The 16,465-nt window shown below is 45.6% G+C and overlaps 1 protein-coding gene across 1 annotated transcript; it reads left to right on the top strand.

The window, feature by feature from the left end:
• Positions 1 to 109: 109 nt before the first annotated feature.
• On the top strand, positions 110 to 14,919 carry GNA11 (G protein subunit alpha 11). The gene is made up of 7 exons (XM_042039724.1): positions 110 to 300; positions 4,480 to 4,664; positions 5,702 to 5,856; positions 6,596 to 6,724; positions 7,965 to 8,094; positions 8,867 to 9,020; positions 10,612 to 14,919. The coding sequence occupies exons 1-7, from the start codon at positions 165 to 167 to the stop codon at positions 10,800 to 10,802; spliced, it is 1,080 nt and encodes a 359-aa protein (XP_041895658.1). The 5' UTR covers positions 110 to 164; the 3' UTR covers positions 10,803 to 14,919.
• Positions 14,920 to 16,465: the final 1,546 nt, after the last annotated feature.

The following is a 16,465-nucleotide window of genomic DNA, read 5'->3' on the forward strand; positions in this document are numbered from 1 at the left end:
GCGAGGCCGGGCCGGGCCGGCGCCGCGCAGGGCGGGAGGGTGGGGAGGGAAGGGGGTGCGGGACGCGGGACCGGGCCGGGCCGGGCTCCCGGCCGTGCGGAGGACGGTGGTCGGTGCCGGGGGGGTGGGGGGGTGGGCGGGGGCGTCCCGGCCGCGACGCGACCATGACTCTGGAGTCCATGATGGCCTGTTGCCTGAGCGACGAGGTGAAGGAGTCGAAGCGCATCAACGCCGAGATCGAGAAGCAGCTGCGGAGGGACAAGCGCGACGCGCGCCGCGAGCTGAAGCTGCTGCTGCTGGGTGAGGAGCGCGGCGCCAGTCCGGCCCCGAGGGCCGCCGCGGGGCCCGGCCCGGGGCTCGGCAGGTCCGGGTGGCCGGGCCGGGCGGGGAGCGGGTGTGGCGGGGAAGCGGCGGGAGCCATCCCCGCCTCAGCCCGGCGCTCGGGGCCGCTCCCGAGCCGTGCGGGGCGGCCGCCTCATTGGCTGCCCTTTGTTTGATTTTGTGATGCGTTCGCTGTCAAAATGGGTTTTGACACAACCAGGAACTAAGTAGCTGAAATTCCTGGTTGTGAAGGCGGGCACGCACACAGGCGCGTGAAATTTGTCTCGAGGAAACGATTCTCAGGAGTGTGCTGGCCTTGGTTAGCATGTGGAAATCCGCTGGTGGAGTTGGTGCTTTTCAGGATTGTTGGTGAACTCCTGGGCCTTGGGTGAACATCTGTGGAAAAACTGGCCTCCAGCTCCTAAACCACAGAGTTTCCCCTGGGGCAAGACCTGGGAGAGGCAGCAGGGCTGGGAGCGCTGATTCTGGAGGGGGACGAGGCAGTAGGAATGCACGAGTTGTGTGTTGGATGAGGAGATGCCTGTGGTGTTCAGCGTTGAGTTCAGAGGTAGAGATCACCTGTGCAGCCATAAGAATCTAGGTCTTCGGATGGAAACACAGTGGTGTTCTCTGTGCAGATGGATAACTGTACCGTGTTTAGATGAGTTTAGAGGGTTGGGTAATCAGTTGCAAACTAAGGCTGGCAGGCACGTACATCCTTCTTCAGCAGTGAGTTTGATGTTTGTGCCTAGGTAGCCCCCACATTTAAACTTAAGTTACAGTTTTCATGCGTACTGTTATTTAGCATTGCTTGTGTCTCACATATATCCTGCTTTGTGTCTTGAATACTGTATCATCTTGAGATGAAATCTGAAGCAGATCTGATGGATCTGTTGACAAGCCATTAAGGTCCAGCTGAAGAAGGAGGCTGACCCTTGTGAAAACAAATATTTTGCAGAAGTGAGGGGAGGCTGTGTGTGCCCAGCCCCTTGGAGGGCTCCAGTACCAACACTGGTGCCTGGTGATAACTGCTAAGCAAAGACCAGGGTTTTCCTTCTCGCCCTGGATGCTTCACAATTAATGTATTACTGTTCTTTGTGTGAAAGGTAAAATCGAGGGCTTCACATTTCTGCTCTTTGGAGATGCTGTGGCAGTTTCTGTAAGGCTTCTTGGAGAGGAGGGAAGGTGTCCCTCACTCTCATGCTTCCCTAAAAGCAGTCCCACAGAAGCAGCTGTGTCAAAATAGGTTGTCGCTATAGGATAGATCTGGGTTAAGAAGATCCCACTGGATCTAAAGATTTCACTTTAGAAATAATTCAAATTGCTCGAGAATCCTTTGTGCTTTTCTAAAAGATACAGATTCAGCATCAGATTAAAAAAACCATATAGAATGTGGTTATTATTGGATAAGCAACACTCCTAGTTGTAGACAGTGTTTGCAGGATGCTTTTCACTGGACACAGCACACTGCCCACCTTCAGCTGGGACAGGTAACCTGTGTTCTCTCTCCTTGGTGTAACTTCTGCTAGCAGGGATTTCTTCTGTGTTGCTCCTGTTCTATGGAGTTCTTACATTCGCAAGTATTAATGACTGACTTAGTGAGAGGGCTTTCCCAAAATCTCCAAAATTTTGAGTGTGTGGAGGGAGTTTCCACCTTGTAGAAACTGTTAAATTTTTCTTGTCACTACATCTGTGACAGTTACTTTGTTGAAGCCTAAAACAGAAAATTGAGGTGGAGAATAACAGCTCTAATCAATGATGAACCTGTTAATAAGAAATTCAAGGTATTGGACGTTGCCGTCTGGTACAAGGTAGTCATTTATCTTTTACTGGGTGGGGAGGATATTTTGTACAAAAATTACTTGTGATTAAGCATGGGATGGATACTGTTGACTGAGCAATGTATTTACAAGAGCCTGTGAGGTACTGGGGAGGGTCATTAGGAAGTTACTGTAAGCTCTGCTGCTTTCACGTGTTGGCAGAAGAAATGGTGAATTCAGATTATCTCCTGTCATATTAAAAAAGGGTTTTGTGCCCTTAGAGTTGTAGGAGGCCTTGCCCACCAGAGCTTATAAGCTGCTGGTGTAGTGCTGTGCTGTGTTGTCAATGCCTCAGGGAAAGTAAAAGGCACCTTTAAAAAACAACACAAACCAAAAACCCACCACCAATGACCAAAACCAACCCCCAAACCAAAAAGAGATGCTGATGGAGTGACAGGAAGAATCTGTGTTTGAACTCTTAAGTTCTGAAGCAAGCAAAGGTCTGGTGTTGAGGTTTCTTTTATATTTTCATTGTTGAAATGCTTTGAAGCACTACCTTTTTTTTTTTTTTCTCCTCAGTTTTGGTTACTGTGGTAAAAGGCAAGGAAGTATTTCTCACCACACTGACAGAAACCACAGAAGATTTCAGTTTCCAGTTTTTCCCCTACTTAAGGGTGCACCTTTGTGTTCGAGATGGAGATAGTTTGCTGCGAGTTGATAGTGTCTACAGTGTTAATCTCTGGCTGTGCTGACGTTATTTCTGTCAGTTCTTGCTGTTCATTTCAAACATTCTGCTTCTAGTTAGGTGCGTGTTGCTTTTATCTGAGCATTTTTATTTGTTTGCCTTTTAGTCTAGCGAGATAAAATGAGTAACCGAGTATCTACATGCGAGTAGTAATTGTCTGTTAGGATGAATGAGATCCTGTCTGAACCCATTTCTCCCCTGGTGTGAGGAGGGTCTGGTGGTGCCTGTGAGGAGAGCCAGGGCTCTGCCAGTATTTTAAACTACAGGTCAAAAGGATTTGTATCACTGATGTGATACATTTTGAGTTTTTGATCTCGGTAGTCAAGTGAGCTGGGCCACTGTGTGAGAGAGGTGTGGGGTTTTTATCAATATCCTGCATAATGACAGCAAATTTTAGAAGATTGTACAAAAGATTGTACTCCACAGAAATGCCAGTGGTGTCCATTTAGGCTGATGAAGTGTGGAGGTCAGCTCATCCCAAGCGAGACCTGGCCTGTGTGTCCCCTCCACGAAGGACTGTGTGCACAGGGCGGATGTCACTGGGGACGTCCCAGTTGAACTGTGAATTTAGCAAGGCTCTGTAACTGCATGGATGCCGTCTGATGGCGTTCCTGTCTCCTACTCACTCTGTTAGAAAGTTCCCACTGTCCTTTCGTATCATCTGGTGGCCTTCACATGCTAAATGACACTCCTGTGGGGCCATAAATGTAGGAGTGGAAGGACCTGCCCAAGTGACGGTGCAGGAAGCCGGCGCTGAAAGGGCTGCCCTGTGTCATGCACGCACCGTGTCCTGCCCTCCCATCTGCTCCCGGGCCCGGCAGTAAAACCTGGGAGAGAAGGAAGAGAAGGAAGCAGTGGCCTTGCTGAGCAGGCTGCAGCCCGTGGGGACCCAGGCACGGCACCGACAGCTGGGAGCAGTGGCCTACTCTGCTCTCCCTGCCAGACGCCATTTTTAACTCCCTCCTATCCAGAGCGGGATTTGAGGAATCCTGCCACAATCAGGCCTGTGGGTTCAGCCCTGAGGAGCAAACCTTGGCACACTAGTTTGGGATACAAGGCAGGTGTGCTGCCTGGGTTGTTCATGTCAGATGGATAAGCAAGGAGTTTCTTGAGCTCCATTCTCCTTTAGAGTTGATTTTTTTTCCCCCTGTTGTGTTTGGTTCTTTTCTATGAAAAGACATATCGTCTGTAAGGCAAAGAACATTTTGTGCCAAATTAGAGCAAAAGAAAATTCGCTGCTTATTGGTCTTCTCCTGGCCACTCACTGTTGTCTGGGTCTGTAGAATTTTACTGGCTTGAGAGTGTGTCCAGGCCCTTCCTGGCTGGTTGTAGCATCTTGCTGGAGTATCTGGGAATAGGTCAGGTGTGACGGGCAAGGGCCTCTTGACGCAGGACGTGTGGGAGTGGCTGTAACGTGAGATTTGGGATAAGTACCAGAGCTCCTTTTGAAGGCTGCTGTAAAGGACAAGGTGTCTTCCTTCCACGCTGCTGGGTTCGTAGTGGGGATGAACAATCCAGGCTGTCTTTTACCAGCCTGGGAAGTGACAAAAAGGGGGTTGGGAGTAAGGTGTGCTTGGGTGTAGTGATAGGAACTTTCATGTGTCGTGGGCTTTGCTCCTGGTGGTTTCTAACTCACTCTCTTGCATCCTGTAGGCACTGGGGAGAGTGGGAAAAGCACGTTCATTAAGCAAATGCGTATAATTCATGGCTCAGGCTACTCTGAAGAGGACAAAAAAGGCTTCACCAAGCTGGTGTACCAAAACATCTTCACTGCCATGCAGTCTATGATAAGAGCCATGGAAACCCTGAAGATTCTGTACAAATATGAACAGAACAAGGTAAGTTTCTCAGTTTTTGCACGTCTTTAGGCAGTGAGGATTTTGAGTTCCTGTTTATGTCTTTCTGCACTGCAACCTCAACCTCCCTGAACTCTTTCCCGTAAAATTTTTATGACGTTTTCTTGATACCCAACTCCTTTTACTTGGTTGTGTGAAGGGATAGAGCAACTTTGCATGGTTGGTGCACTGGTCTGCTTAGTGAGTGGTGGGAGCAAGGGATTGGGATATGATGGAAGGGATAGGAGGGGTGTTATTTTTACTAATTTCAAGGATTCAGGGTTGTTAAATGTGTTGGCATTTTCTTTGCATGAGTTGCTGTTCTTATTGGAACTTGAAGCTGGCAAAATACGTGCTGGACCCAAAAGACACAGATCTGTGCTGATGGTTATGCCTCTTTCTGCAATCCATCTGTTTCTCTATTAGCTACTGACCACGGATACAAACCTTTCTTAAAGAATTTTGGTCTCAACCACAGAAACATACTGATTTTGGGACCAGGAATTAATTTTAGACAGATCTGATCTAAATTATTTTATCTTTTTGAGGGGGAGGACAGTGAGAGTGAGGGCATGCCAGGAAAATAGATTTGTTTTTAGCATATTTTGCTTTTTTTTAATGCTTAGTATCCTTAATATTTTGAAGTTGTATTTTATCTGTCCTGTCACACAGTATCTTGGAGCTGGTTTTGAATAGCTGTAGGGTCTGGATGATGCCCCTTTCCTGTCTGTGATGAGAATAGGCAGGGTGTGAGAAAGCTTTGCCTGTGCTTTATGTGGGGCATGGTGGAGGAGTTCTGATAAATAAAATCTGCCAACTTCACTTACTATGACTTGTGCAGAATTTCACTTTGGTTTTTATTTATTGGGGGTATTGGCAAAACCCCTTGTTGTGGATAATCACCTCACAGACACCGCAGGCTGTGGTAGTTACTGTAGTCCTTCCTTTGCTTAGCCACTGGAGGGTGGGTGTTTTTATGCCTCCCAGTTTTGCGGGTTTTTTTACTTTTTCTCTCTTTTCTTCTTCTTTTCAATCTCCAGGCCAATGCAGTGCTGATCCGAGAAGTGGATGTAGAAAAGGTCATGACATTTGAGCAGCCATATGTAAGTGCAATTAAAACATTGTGGAACGACCCTGGCATACAAGAGTGTTATGACAGGAGAAGAGAATATCAGCTTTCTGACTCAGCTAAATAGTAAGTATACAGTCACGGGCATGCTTGTGGTGGGAGTGATGTTCTAACAAATTGTACCTGTCCAAATGTTTTTATTCAAGCCTAGAGTTTGCTTCCTTACCATTTGCTGCTTTTCCTGAGAGTATGAGGTGTTCTGGTGTGTGTTAAAGGGTGTTCACACATCTGCTTCAGGATATACCTGAGGCCAGAATCTCCACATTATTCCATCTATATTGATCTGGCTTTTGGGCAGCAGGAGTGCTGCTCTTTCTCTTCAGGTTTGTCTTTGGCCTACAGGTGTACATGGATGTGTAACTTGGATTTTATTAATTGTAAATCCATTAAGCTTGGCAACGTACAGAAGATGTTTTACGTTCATTAAGTACATAAGTGTATTTTTCTACATTTATAAGTAGAAAATCTCAGATGAGACTTGATCCTGAGACATAAAGAATTTACTGTGGTTAAACTTTCTCTGTCGTAAAGACTGTCTTCCCCACTTCTATGCAGAGTTGATAAAGTCATTTTTAGTGTATCTGTTTATCCTTCAAAGATGCTGGCTGGTGAATTACTGTTCCCCAAAGATGATTTCTGTTAGTTTTCCACAGCATATTTAAAATAATTCAGATGACTTCTGCCTTTCTCGTTACGCTACAGAAAGACTTCATGTAGCAGTTTTTACATCTGTATACTTATGTGCTGCAACCTAAGGTAGTTTTTTCTTTTTCTTTGTTTTTTTTTTCCACTGTCCTGCTTGCAGCTATCTCAGCGATGTGGATCGTATCGCTACCCCAGGATATCTACCAACTCAGCAAGATGTGCTACGGGTTAGAGTCCCTACAACCGGGATCATAGAGTACCCCTTTGACCTAGAGAATATTATCTTCAGGTACTGGAGGTGTCTTCATGTTACAGCTGAGCTGAGATAGCAGGGAGATGGTTTCAGGAAGGATAAGTTCTGTGTTGCTTTAGAGTGTCCAGAAGCTTTGACTGGATGTGTGTGCTGTGGAATTATCTGCTGGTGGGTGCTCCTCTCATTGGGGTGGTCTGATGTTTTGGTTGTCAGAAAACTGAACCTACTTTTGAATCAGTGACACTTCAAACCCAGGGAACTATCTTGGTGTCCTTCCTGGGAAGGATTGCACTGCTGGCATCTCAGGCTGAAGTTGTGGCTTGTGAGGCAGCTGAGGGAAGTGTTGAGAGCTGAAGCCACCAAGGGCTGACACTTTCTGTGCAGAAATACTTCCCTGTACCCAGCACCTGCCTTGAGAGATGGTTTTCTGTGCCTGCCTTGTGGTCTCAGGGTGGCACCAAAACTTGCTGCCTGTGCTGCTGCAGCAACAGATGGACTTAGCTGGCTTCAGCCAGCAACTGAGCCTGGCATGACCAGGCTGAACACAGCAATCAGTATTCCTGTGTTTCTCTGTGGTGCTTGGGTCCTTCCTGCCCTTCCCCACCACAGTGTGGCATTGCCAGAGAGGAATAAAGGAACCTGCATCCTCTCTCTTAAACTGTTTGGTTACAGAAATGCAGAATTCTCCTCTCCCTGTTTTGTTTTGCTGACCTCGGGAATAGGTGTAGGATTTTATCAAAGGTGAACCACGTGTGTGGCACTTCAGGTGAGTGCCAGAGTAATTTTAGTGTATTGTACAGGTGGGACTTGAAACTGAGAGGCTGAAGTGTGTGATTGTTAAACAGCACATTCCAACAAAAATGTAACAACTGAAGAAAGATTTGGGTGGGGGAGAAACTTTGAGGCAAGCAGGTGCTTTAATTAAAAATAAAAATAGTTTGCTCATGTGACAGAGCACAGTTTTGAAGGACTTGTCTTTTCAGACTCAGGGCTGCTGCTGAGCCAACCAGAGCAGAATGCAACAAAAATGGCAGTGCTGATATGTGGGGGGTGAATTTGGCATCACTCACCTGTGGCCATTCTTTCAGTTTGTGTATTTCTGTACCAGGATATTTTGTAAACTTGCTGGTTTTGTTAGCAGGCAGATACTGTCACATCCCCATGCCAGATTAACGGGAATGGTAAAGAACCAAATGAATTCTCGTTGTTTGCTGGTCCTTTGCATTCAGAGAACTGCAGCTCCCTCTGTGATACTGTATGTACTTCTCTTCCTTAGAATGGTGGATGTTGGAGGTCAAAGATCAGAACGAAGGAAGTGGATCCATTGCTTTGAAAATGTGACTTCCATCATGTTTTTAGTAGCACTTAGTGAATATGACCAAGTTCTGGTGGAATCAGATAATGAGGTAAGCCAAAGAATGGGAACTCTGCAGGAGGGAGGGAGGAGTGGAGGAAGAAAGGAGAGGAGGGAGAGATGTCTTTCTAGTTTCTTGAAGCCTGGTACCCAGGTGCTTGGTGCCAAGTTGGATTAGCAACTATTATTGGTTTTGGCCTTCAGTTCTTGTTGCAAAGGGAACATGAGCCTCTATGGGTCATGATGTCCCTGAGGACGGAAAAGGCAGAGGGCATTCAAATCATCTGGACTTCTCAAGTGAAAAATGAAATTATCTGATGTTGCAGAGTCCCTTGTGCTGTGGAAGGCACTGTGCAAGTGCTCCCAAATCACCCCTTTCTCTTCCTGCACTGGGTTATTTCAGGCTTTGCCATCTTATGAGGTGGTGACTGCACTCTTCGAAGGTGCAAATCTGAATTTTGGCGCTTGCTAATAGATTAAAAACATGCTATTAGATGACAATAGTTGCTCTTTTTCTAGTAGATAAAATATACTCACAAAGTATCATTGGCCAGTCCTCTCACACGACTGTCAAAGCATAAAATTACTTTTAAGTCTTTTGATGTGAAAGGCTTGGCAAATAAATGAAGCTTCAGTCCCTCAGATTTTGCATTTCCTTTCCATTTACTGATCCAGCTTGAACCAGCATCTACCTGGGCCCAAAGTATTTTGTGTATAATGTTTGAGATGCTGAATTACTACAGATCTGAGTGCATGTGCAGGCAGCAGAAAGGCATTTTAGTGCTCCTTTGTGAAAACACAAAGCTTTCTTTTTCTGATTTCAGAACCGGATGGAAGAGAGTAAAGCTCTCTTTCGAACCATTATAACTTACCCATGGTTCCAAAACTCTTCTGTTATCCTCTTTCTCAACAAGAAAGATTTGTTGGAAGATAAGATCCTGTATTCCCACCTTGTTGACTATTTCCCAGAGTTTGATGGTGAGTAGCTTTTAAGGGGGAACACTCTATGGGATGGAGGTGATTTGGTTAAAACTTACTTGTTTCTTAAAGAAAACTCAGATCTAGAAGTGGAGAAAACATTAATTTGAGAAAGAATACCTACAGCAATAAGAAAACATCACAAAAATATCTTAATCATGCATAGACAACTGGAATCTGATAGGATGATCAAATAATGAGCCTCTCCTAGATGAAGAACTACCCCCTCCAATATGCACTGCCAAGTATTAAATAATGGAAGTCTAACTCGCACATATAACCATTTTCATAAACATGGCAACTTACTGGTATTGTGGACCTTTTAACCCTCTAGTCAAGAGATGACTTGGGTTTTTGCTTTGAGAAACTGACTGGTCAAATACCCAAGTTGTTCAAATGATGGTGCTAAAAAATCTTCTGCAGCTTGAAATTCTTATTAGCGTTCCATCTGCTGTTGTGGGAAAATAATATCTATGTGAAACAGAGAATTTCTCATCTGAAACAAAACTCCTTAGCCAAAATATTTTTTCAGGCTCTTCAGTTGAGTGCATTTTAAAGCTGGTGCGTAACACATCTTGTACAGGGCTGAAAATAAAATAAAAGCAGTGGAGAATGAGATCAGACAACACGCTCCATGCCTTGCTCTCCTGTATTAATTCTGTAATTATATGCTTAAAAAATACGAGGTAAAGGAAGAATTACCATTTTGCAAACAGCTTTCATCTTTTAAAGGACTGATGAAATTGCTCTTGGTTAGTTGTCCTCCCCCATCTGGAGTTCCTGCTTGGGGCACTGGTGGGAATATCACGTTTTTCCAGCAGGCTGGGAATGGCTGAAGAGCTGCTGCCCAAACAGTGCCTACTTCAAATGGAGCTTAACAGCTGGAGACAGATCCCAGCTTCAGGGGGTGTCATGTACTTCCATATTTTTCCTACAAGTAGCTTTTTCAGGGATGCTGCATGGCCTGTAAGTGGGAGGTTGTCCATCAGATTTCCTCTCAAGAGAAGGTATTTGCCATGGAGAATGCAATAACAACAGTCCCTTGAAAGAAATAGCAGTAGGTGACTGTTTTCTGGAGACCTATCAGCAACGTGAATTAAAAACTGGCCAAAATTCCAGTTTTTAGCTCCTGTGAGGTGACTAGTTGGATCAAACAGACTGTACTTCTAACTGGCAATAACCCATGTTTCCAAAATACACACTTGTGTCCTTCAGCCTATGAGATCCACCTGTATATTAGGAAGAAATTTACACCCCATTTCCATGGGAGAGCCTTTTATGGTGTCTGTCCAGCATCTGCCACTGTTACCCAGTGGATGTTCCCATCCAGGATTGTTCCAAGGTCTGGATTCCGAAGCAGGGTCTGAACTGACCCATCGGTGTCTGCAAAGTGCCCACTGCCCTTGTAGGATTTGGTTAGATGGCTGAAAAGCATAAGACACTTCAGCTCCTGGGACTTTTATCCCATAAATGATCTTAATTTCTTCTTTAAAGCTCTGTAACCCATAGGAAAAAGTGCTGATGGATCAGTTGATGGATCTGGGGGATGCATGGGAGTGAATCCATTCACTGGTGTCTCTGTTTGCTGCAGGCCCACAGAGGGATGCACAGGCAGCCCGCGAGTTCATCCTCAAGATGTTTGTGGATTTAAATCCCGACAGTGATAAAATCATCTATTCCCATTTCACATGTGCCACAGACACAGAAAACATCCGTTTCGTCTTTGCAGCTGTCAAGGACACCATCCTACAGCTCAACCTGAAGGAGTACAACCTGGTTTGACCTGCTCTGCTCTTGCCCCTTGAGAGGCTTCTTTGTGAAGAAAAGACAAAAATGAAATTTTAAATATGACAGGAAAAAAAAAAAAGTTTTAATTTTTGATGATGTAATGATTGCAAATTGTCTGATCTGTGGAGTGGCAAGTGCTCAGTGTTATCCTGGAGTCTCATGTCTCTGTCCACAGAGTAGTTGATTTCATATTTTTAACAAATTGCTTTTATGTCACAGTTAACGGGGATATGCCTCATTTCTTCAGCACCTTGCTTACTTTTTAATTTTTGCCAAGCAGCTAAGGCAGCCTCATCTTGATCTTTCCTTTGTTGGTAAGCCACTTTTGTTTTTTTTTTTCCCCCTTTAGTTCCCATGGTATATGTAGAAAAAAACTAAAATCCCCAACACTTTCCAGCTGAGATTGTGAATTCACTGGACTGTGGGAGTGCAGAATGCTACTGGTCCCTTTGCCTTGTGCTATAGGGTGCCTCTGGTGTAATTTGCTAATCCTGCTTCCTTCCCCTCCTTCTTTCCCTTCCCTTCCCCAGGACACGCTCCATGGTTCACTGTGATGAAATGTTGGGGAGGAGCAATTGCTCTCCAACTATTGTGCAAAAAAAAAAAAAAAGAAAAAGGCAAGACAAACAAACAAAAAAAGCCATCACTTTTCCATTCTTTATATGTTCTGAGTAATTTTTTGTTATCGATTATAAAAGGTATGGAGACTGTGATTTTTTTTTTTTTTAAATTATTGATGTTCTATACTTAGTTTGCTACGTGTTGCTGTATTTTGTTCATGGACTACAAATGATGGAAGCTCTTGGAGCAATAGCTGCTGAGCCTGGGGAAGTGCCTGACTGTAATTGTTCTTTTATTTTATTTTATTTTATTTCATTTTTCTTTCTTTTTTTTCTTTTTTCACACACATAAACACATCCCACCCGCACCACAAGCGCGTGGCCGTGTGCGCACAAAGCTCAGTTTGCAGAGAGGAACTGTTTTGTTGGGTAGAGTGTTTGACATCAATGAGCAACTTCTCTATGCAGCAGTTACCAAAAGCACACTGAGTAATTGTGGCATTCGAACATCAGACTTTGCCTGGGTTGAAAAGCTTAGTCTTGTGCCATCCTCTAGGTCTTTTCTTGCTGCCTAGTAGCAATCAAGCCTTGTTTTATTGCATTTTGTGCCAGTGTGTGAATGACTTTGTAAGAATTCCTCAGCCTTGTCCAGCTTGCAGAGTTTTAGAGAGGACCAGAGCTGGTGGGTAACAGACTCTGGTAGGATTCTTACTTGGGAAGATTCAGGATAGCTCTTGGAGGGAGCAGCAGTTCTGTCTCTCCTGTTTATGCATTCCCTGAGGCCCACGCTGCCGTGTCCCTCTTTGGAGGAGTATGGGATCCTCTTTGGAAGACTTGCACACATCCTTGCTCCAGGGTGCCTGTGATAATTGTGTTAGCAGTGGCTGATTGTTCGCAGTGGCTGCTGCAGAATCCAGAGAGCCCTGCCCTGGCTGCGCTTGGCGCAGCAGGAGAGGAGTGGAGAGGTAGCAGCACTTGCTGGAAGGCAGAGTGGATGTGGTTCTGGATTCTAAATGCCACCTGAATCTCCGCTGAGCTGGAGGAGATGAAGCCTTTGCACATTAGAGAGCTTTATTTTCCAGGAGCTGAGGCAAGTCAGGGTGCTGAAGGCTGCTGCCAGCCTGGGAGAGAAGTGCATTGGCAAGGCAGGGAGAGAGAGAGTGGGAAGCAGGAGATGTGACCCACGTCTGGACGTGTGTCAGTCAGCCATCACTGATGCTTCTGTTTCAATTCCAACAAGTAGCATTGGGTCCAAATTCTCTGGATCAACCAGATTGCCCCCTTGAAGGCTGCCAGTAGAAAAAAAAACTATAAACGAGCTGCCCTGTTGAAGGGGGCTGTTGATATTTTGTCTCTTTTGTAGACAGAGCACTACATCAGTGTTTTGCACAACCTTGTAAGAGTAAATCTAACTGTCTGAGATGCTTAAGATGCTTTGATCTAGAACACTAAACTGTGGAGGGACATAATTTTGAATAACTCTGTTGATAGGTCCCTCTTGTTTTCCAGAGTAGCCGAGTGAAGCCTCTGTATGCTCAAAGCACTACAGAGGAAGGCAAGCTCTGCTCCAAGTGATTAGAGAGCTCAAGTTGGAACAGTAGCCATGGGACCAACAGTTGAAGAGCCAGTCTGAGTGGTGATGCTGAGGGAAACATAGCATCTCTTTAGACTAGCCATGCTCTGGACTGCATTTAACCCTTGGGAGGAATGAGAGGGATTCCCATGAGTCAGACAGCTTTGCATCAATTTTACTGCTTTTTTTTTTTCATCTTTATGCCAAAATGATCCAGTTTGTAGAAACTGTCTTATAAAGAGGAATTTATAATCATCTTCATGTATTCTAAGTGCTGTTCCTCTGAAGCAGACGGCAGCACCAGCCTCTTCCGCTTCTGTGATCCTTTTGTAAATGGTTCACACTACAGCTGTTGCCAGCAATGAGCCTGGCACTGAGATACACAGGTTCTTGGAAAATAACTTCCCAGAAGTTTCTCTTTTCCAAGGTGAATGATGGTGGTACTTCCACTTGAATCAGAAACTTTTTTTGTCTTGTTTTGTACCTTCCCCTTTCTTTAAGAGCTGCTGCCCTGGCACAGGAGGAGGGATCTTGGCATCTGTCTCTTGCAGAGTGACTCTGCATCGTGGCAGGCAACTGTGGGAGGCTGTGGGCACAAGGATTTAGGGAATGTGCTGTACCTTATTGGGCACCTGCTTGGGGTAGCTGTTGGCCTGAGAACTGGCTCGGGGCGGGGAGGGAAGGGCCGAGCGTTGCGCAATGGCTCTCGTTGAGTTCCTGAAACCTCCTCCTGGATTGGGGTAGGAATGGGTCAGACCTGTACACGTCACCTGGAGTTGTCTGTGACTGTATCATGTGTGAGAAGATACCAGTGTTAGCACGTGCTTTCCTTAGTAAGCAACTGCTTGTGTGCCTCCAGCTTGGCCAGTGAAGTGTTCCTGCAGAACTGGCTCCTGTCTCTGTTGGCTGGCAAATGCCTGCCCTAGCAAAAGTGCCAAACCTTAAAACCAAATTTGCCTGTATCAACCTTTCTGAAAGTGATGCCTGTCAGAATTCTCTGCAGGTTGAGAGTGACTTTCAGAAGCGAGGTAAAATTGGGTTGTTGTAGGGAATCTAGAGTCTGAGGAGTTGGTCTCCTTGCTAACCTCTGCTCCTTGTGCACTTTTAATCTGTTCTGTTGAAGAAACCAACACATTTTGAACTAGTTTGAAACTTGAAGTCAGTGAGCAGAGGACCATCCCTTTTCCTTGCACCATTCCATGTGGATTGGCTACCTGGTGAGCAAAAGCCCCTTCCAGCTGCAGCGTGTCAGCTCCTGCCCTTCCTGCCTCCCCCTTCTCCTCGAGTTGGATTCTTTGGTCTCTTGTTGTTGCTTCCTAGCAATGTTGGCCTTGCGTTCAACTATGGTTTTTCTTCATGTGTTTTATTGGTTAAAAAAAAAAAAAAAAAAGACAAAAAATTTAAAAAAAAAGACCAAAAAAAAAAAAGTATTTCCGGAGTGTGCTGACCATTGTATTGTCCTGTACAGAGCCCAGGTCGTTAGAGTCCAGCAGAGATAAAGTGTGTTATGCAGCACCCAGTTTTTTAAGAGTATGGTTTGTGCCAATGCCCCTTCTTTAGTAGTGCCAGAGACTCTTTACAAGTGCCAATGTGGTGGAAATTATTTGGTTATACTTGTATATTATAGGATCCTGATTTAAGACAATTTAAACATTATCCTATTTAAAAAGAATACTATATAAAATGCTGTTTTTAAACCTTGTCATTTGCAATGCATGTATTGTTGTGCGTGTTGGGGGGCGGGGAGGGAAGAGGGTAGGGTAAAGGAGTTTCTGAATAAGATGCCCAGTGTCAGGATCTATTCAGACTCCAAACTGTCTCATTCCAGTCCAGGAGTGGGATTGTTTCTTGGAATATCCCACTCTGACTGCTGGGCAACACGCTTATTACAGAAATATCTGATGGAAATTGATTTTCATATCTTTCTCCTGAAATAAACTCTCTGTTTGAAATTGGAATAAATTTTGTTCCTAAAAGCCGTGGTGGTTGTGTGTGTGTTTCTTCACTCCTGTCCCCCCCTCTCCTCCTCCTCCTCCCTGGTTGGCTCAGCAGGTTCTGTACTCTGTGGGACTTGCAGCTCTGCCATCCTGTCAGAAAATCAGGACCCTGAGGCATAGACACAAAGCATATTTTGGTAAATAGAAGGTATAATATGCCATAATTATATATATAATGCACTGTACCAATAATTCTAAAGTGTGAGCGGTGTCTGACTGGGCATTTAAGGAGCAGGGATGCAATGGTGGCATTTTGATTTGAAGTTTTCCAGGATTTTGGAGGAGGATTTCTAAGGGAAGTTGTTGGTGTTCGCCGCTGCCTTTTGCTGTAATGTCAGCCCATTGCAGGCACAATTCCAAGCAGGATATCTGTTGCCAATAGCAGGAATGTTGGTGGGACCAGAATTGCTTCCAGTCTTGTGTGTTAGAAACGTGGACTGAAATCTGAAACATGGCTTAAAATTATCCCTTAAGGAGTCCAGGGATGGATGACTCTGAAAACTTCCACAAAGCGATTTCCTGAGATGGAGTTCATAGAACTTAATTCCTTTTCTCTGGGCTCATTCTCCAGGAATGTTGCATTAAATCAGCTGGGAGTGGGTAGAGATGGCCAACTTCCTCTATGTAAAGGTTTCCTGTGTTTTCAGGAAGCTGCAGCTGAGGATGTTCTGCTCCCTTCAAGGTCACTTAGCACAGGTGAAGCTGCAGCTCCCGGGCAGCCTGAAATACTGTGTTTGCTCCCACCAGGAAGGGAACAGTGGTCTGGTGGCTGGAGCACTGGCAAGGACTTAAATTGTCGCTGTTTTCTAGTTATGGGTGAGTTTTTGTTGCTTTTCTCAGTGGCTCTGTCCCCTCACCAGCTGGGGAGCAATGTCAGTGCTCCCTGTTCGTGTCCTCAGCTCTGTGTGTCACGTGTTGTGCTGTTCTTTGCAAAGAGCCAAATATGCTCTGTTTAAATAAAGCAAAGCAACAAGTTGAGGTTCTTCAAGGAAAAAGGTGAAGCCTTTAACGCCCAGTATTTCCAGCTGGCTGTGAGGGTCTCCTGTTCTGGCCTTTTGCAGCCTCCAGGTGTGTGTGGGGCTGTCCCTGGAGTGTGGCAGTGGAGGAGCAGGAGGTTGGGTCCCTGCTGGAGCAGCCCAGGGAAGGAGGCAGCTGGCAGCAGCTGAGGGAACAGCCCATGCAGCAGGCTCACAGTTGCTGCTTTCCCAAGGATAAAGTGTTCCCAGCAGGACTGAGAGCTCCTCCTCACCTCCAGCCCTGCAGCTGGGGCAAGAGGCCCTCGGCTCCTCTGATCCTCCCGTGCCCATCCTGCAAGGAGCAGTCTTTGGAACACGGGAGGCTGTGTCCTGAAGCCACCTGCCACTGCCTGGATAATTCCTTTGGCCTGCAGCCTGCTCCAGAGGGAGGGACTCGGCAAAAGAGGGCTGCCAGAGCCGGGCTGTGGGCCAGGGGAGTGTCCTGATAAGGTGAGCTGGCCCAGGGACTGGGGTTGTGGCAGTGCTGCAAATCACTTTAAACCTGGTCACT

The sequence above is a fragment of the Corvus kubaryi genome, unplaced genomic scaffold (genome assembly GCF_017639235.1).
Source record: "Corvus kubaryi isolate FWS band 111438036 unplaced genomic scaffold, C.kubaryi_AGA036_p1.0 121, whole genome shotgun sequence".
Taxonomy (NCBI): domain Eukaryota; kingdom Metazoa; phylum Chordata; class Aves; order Passeriformes; family Corvidae; genus Corvus; species Corvus kubaryi.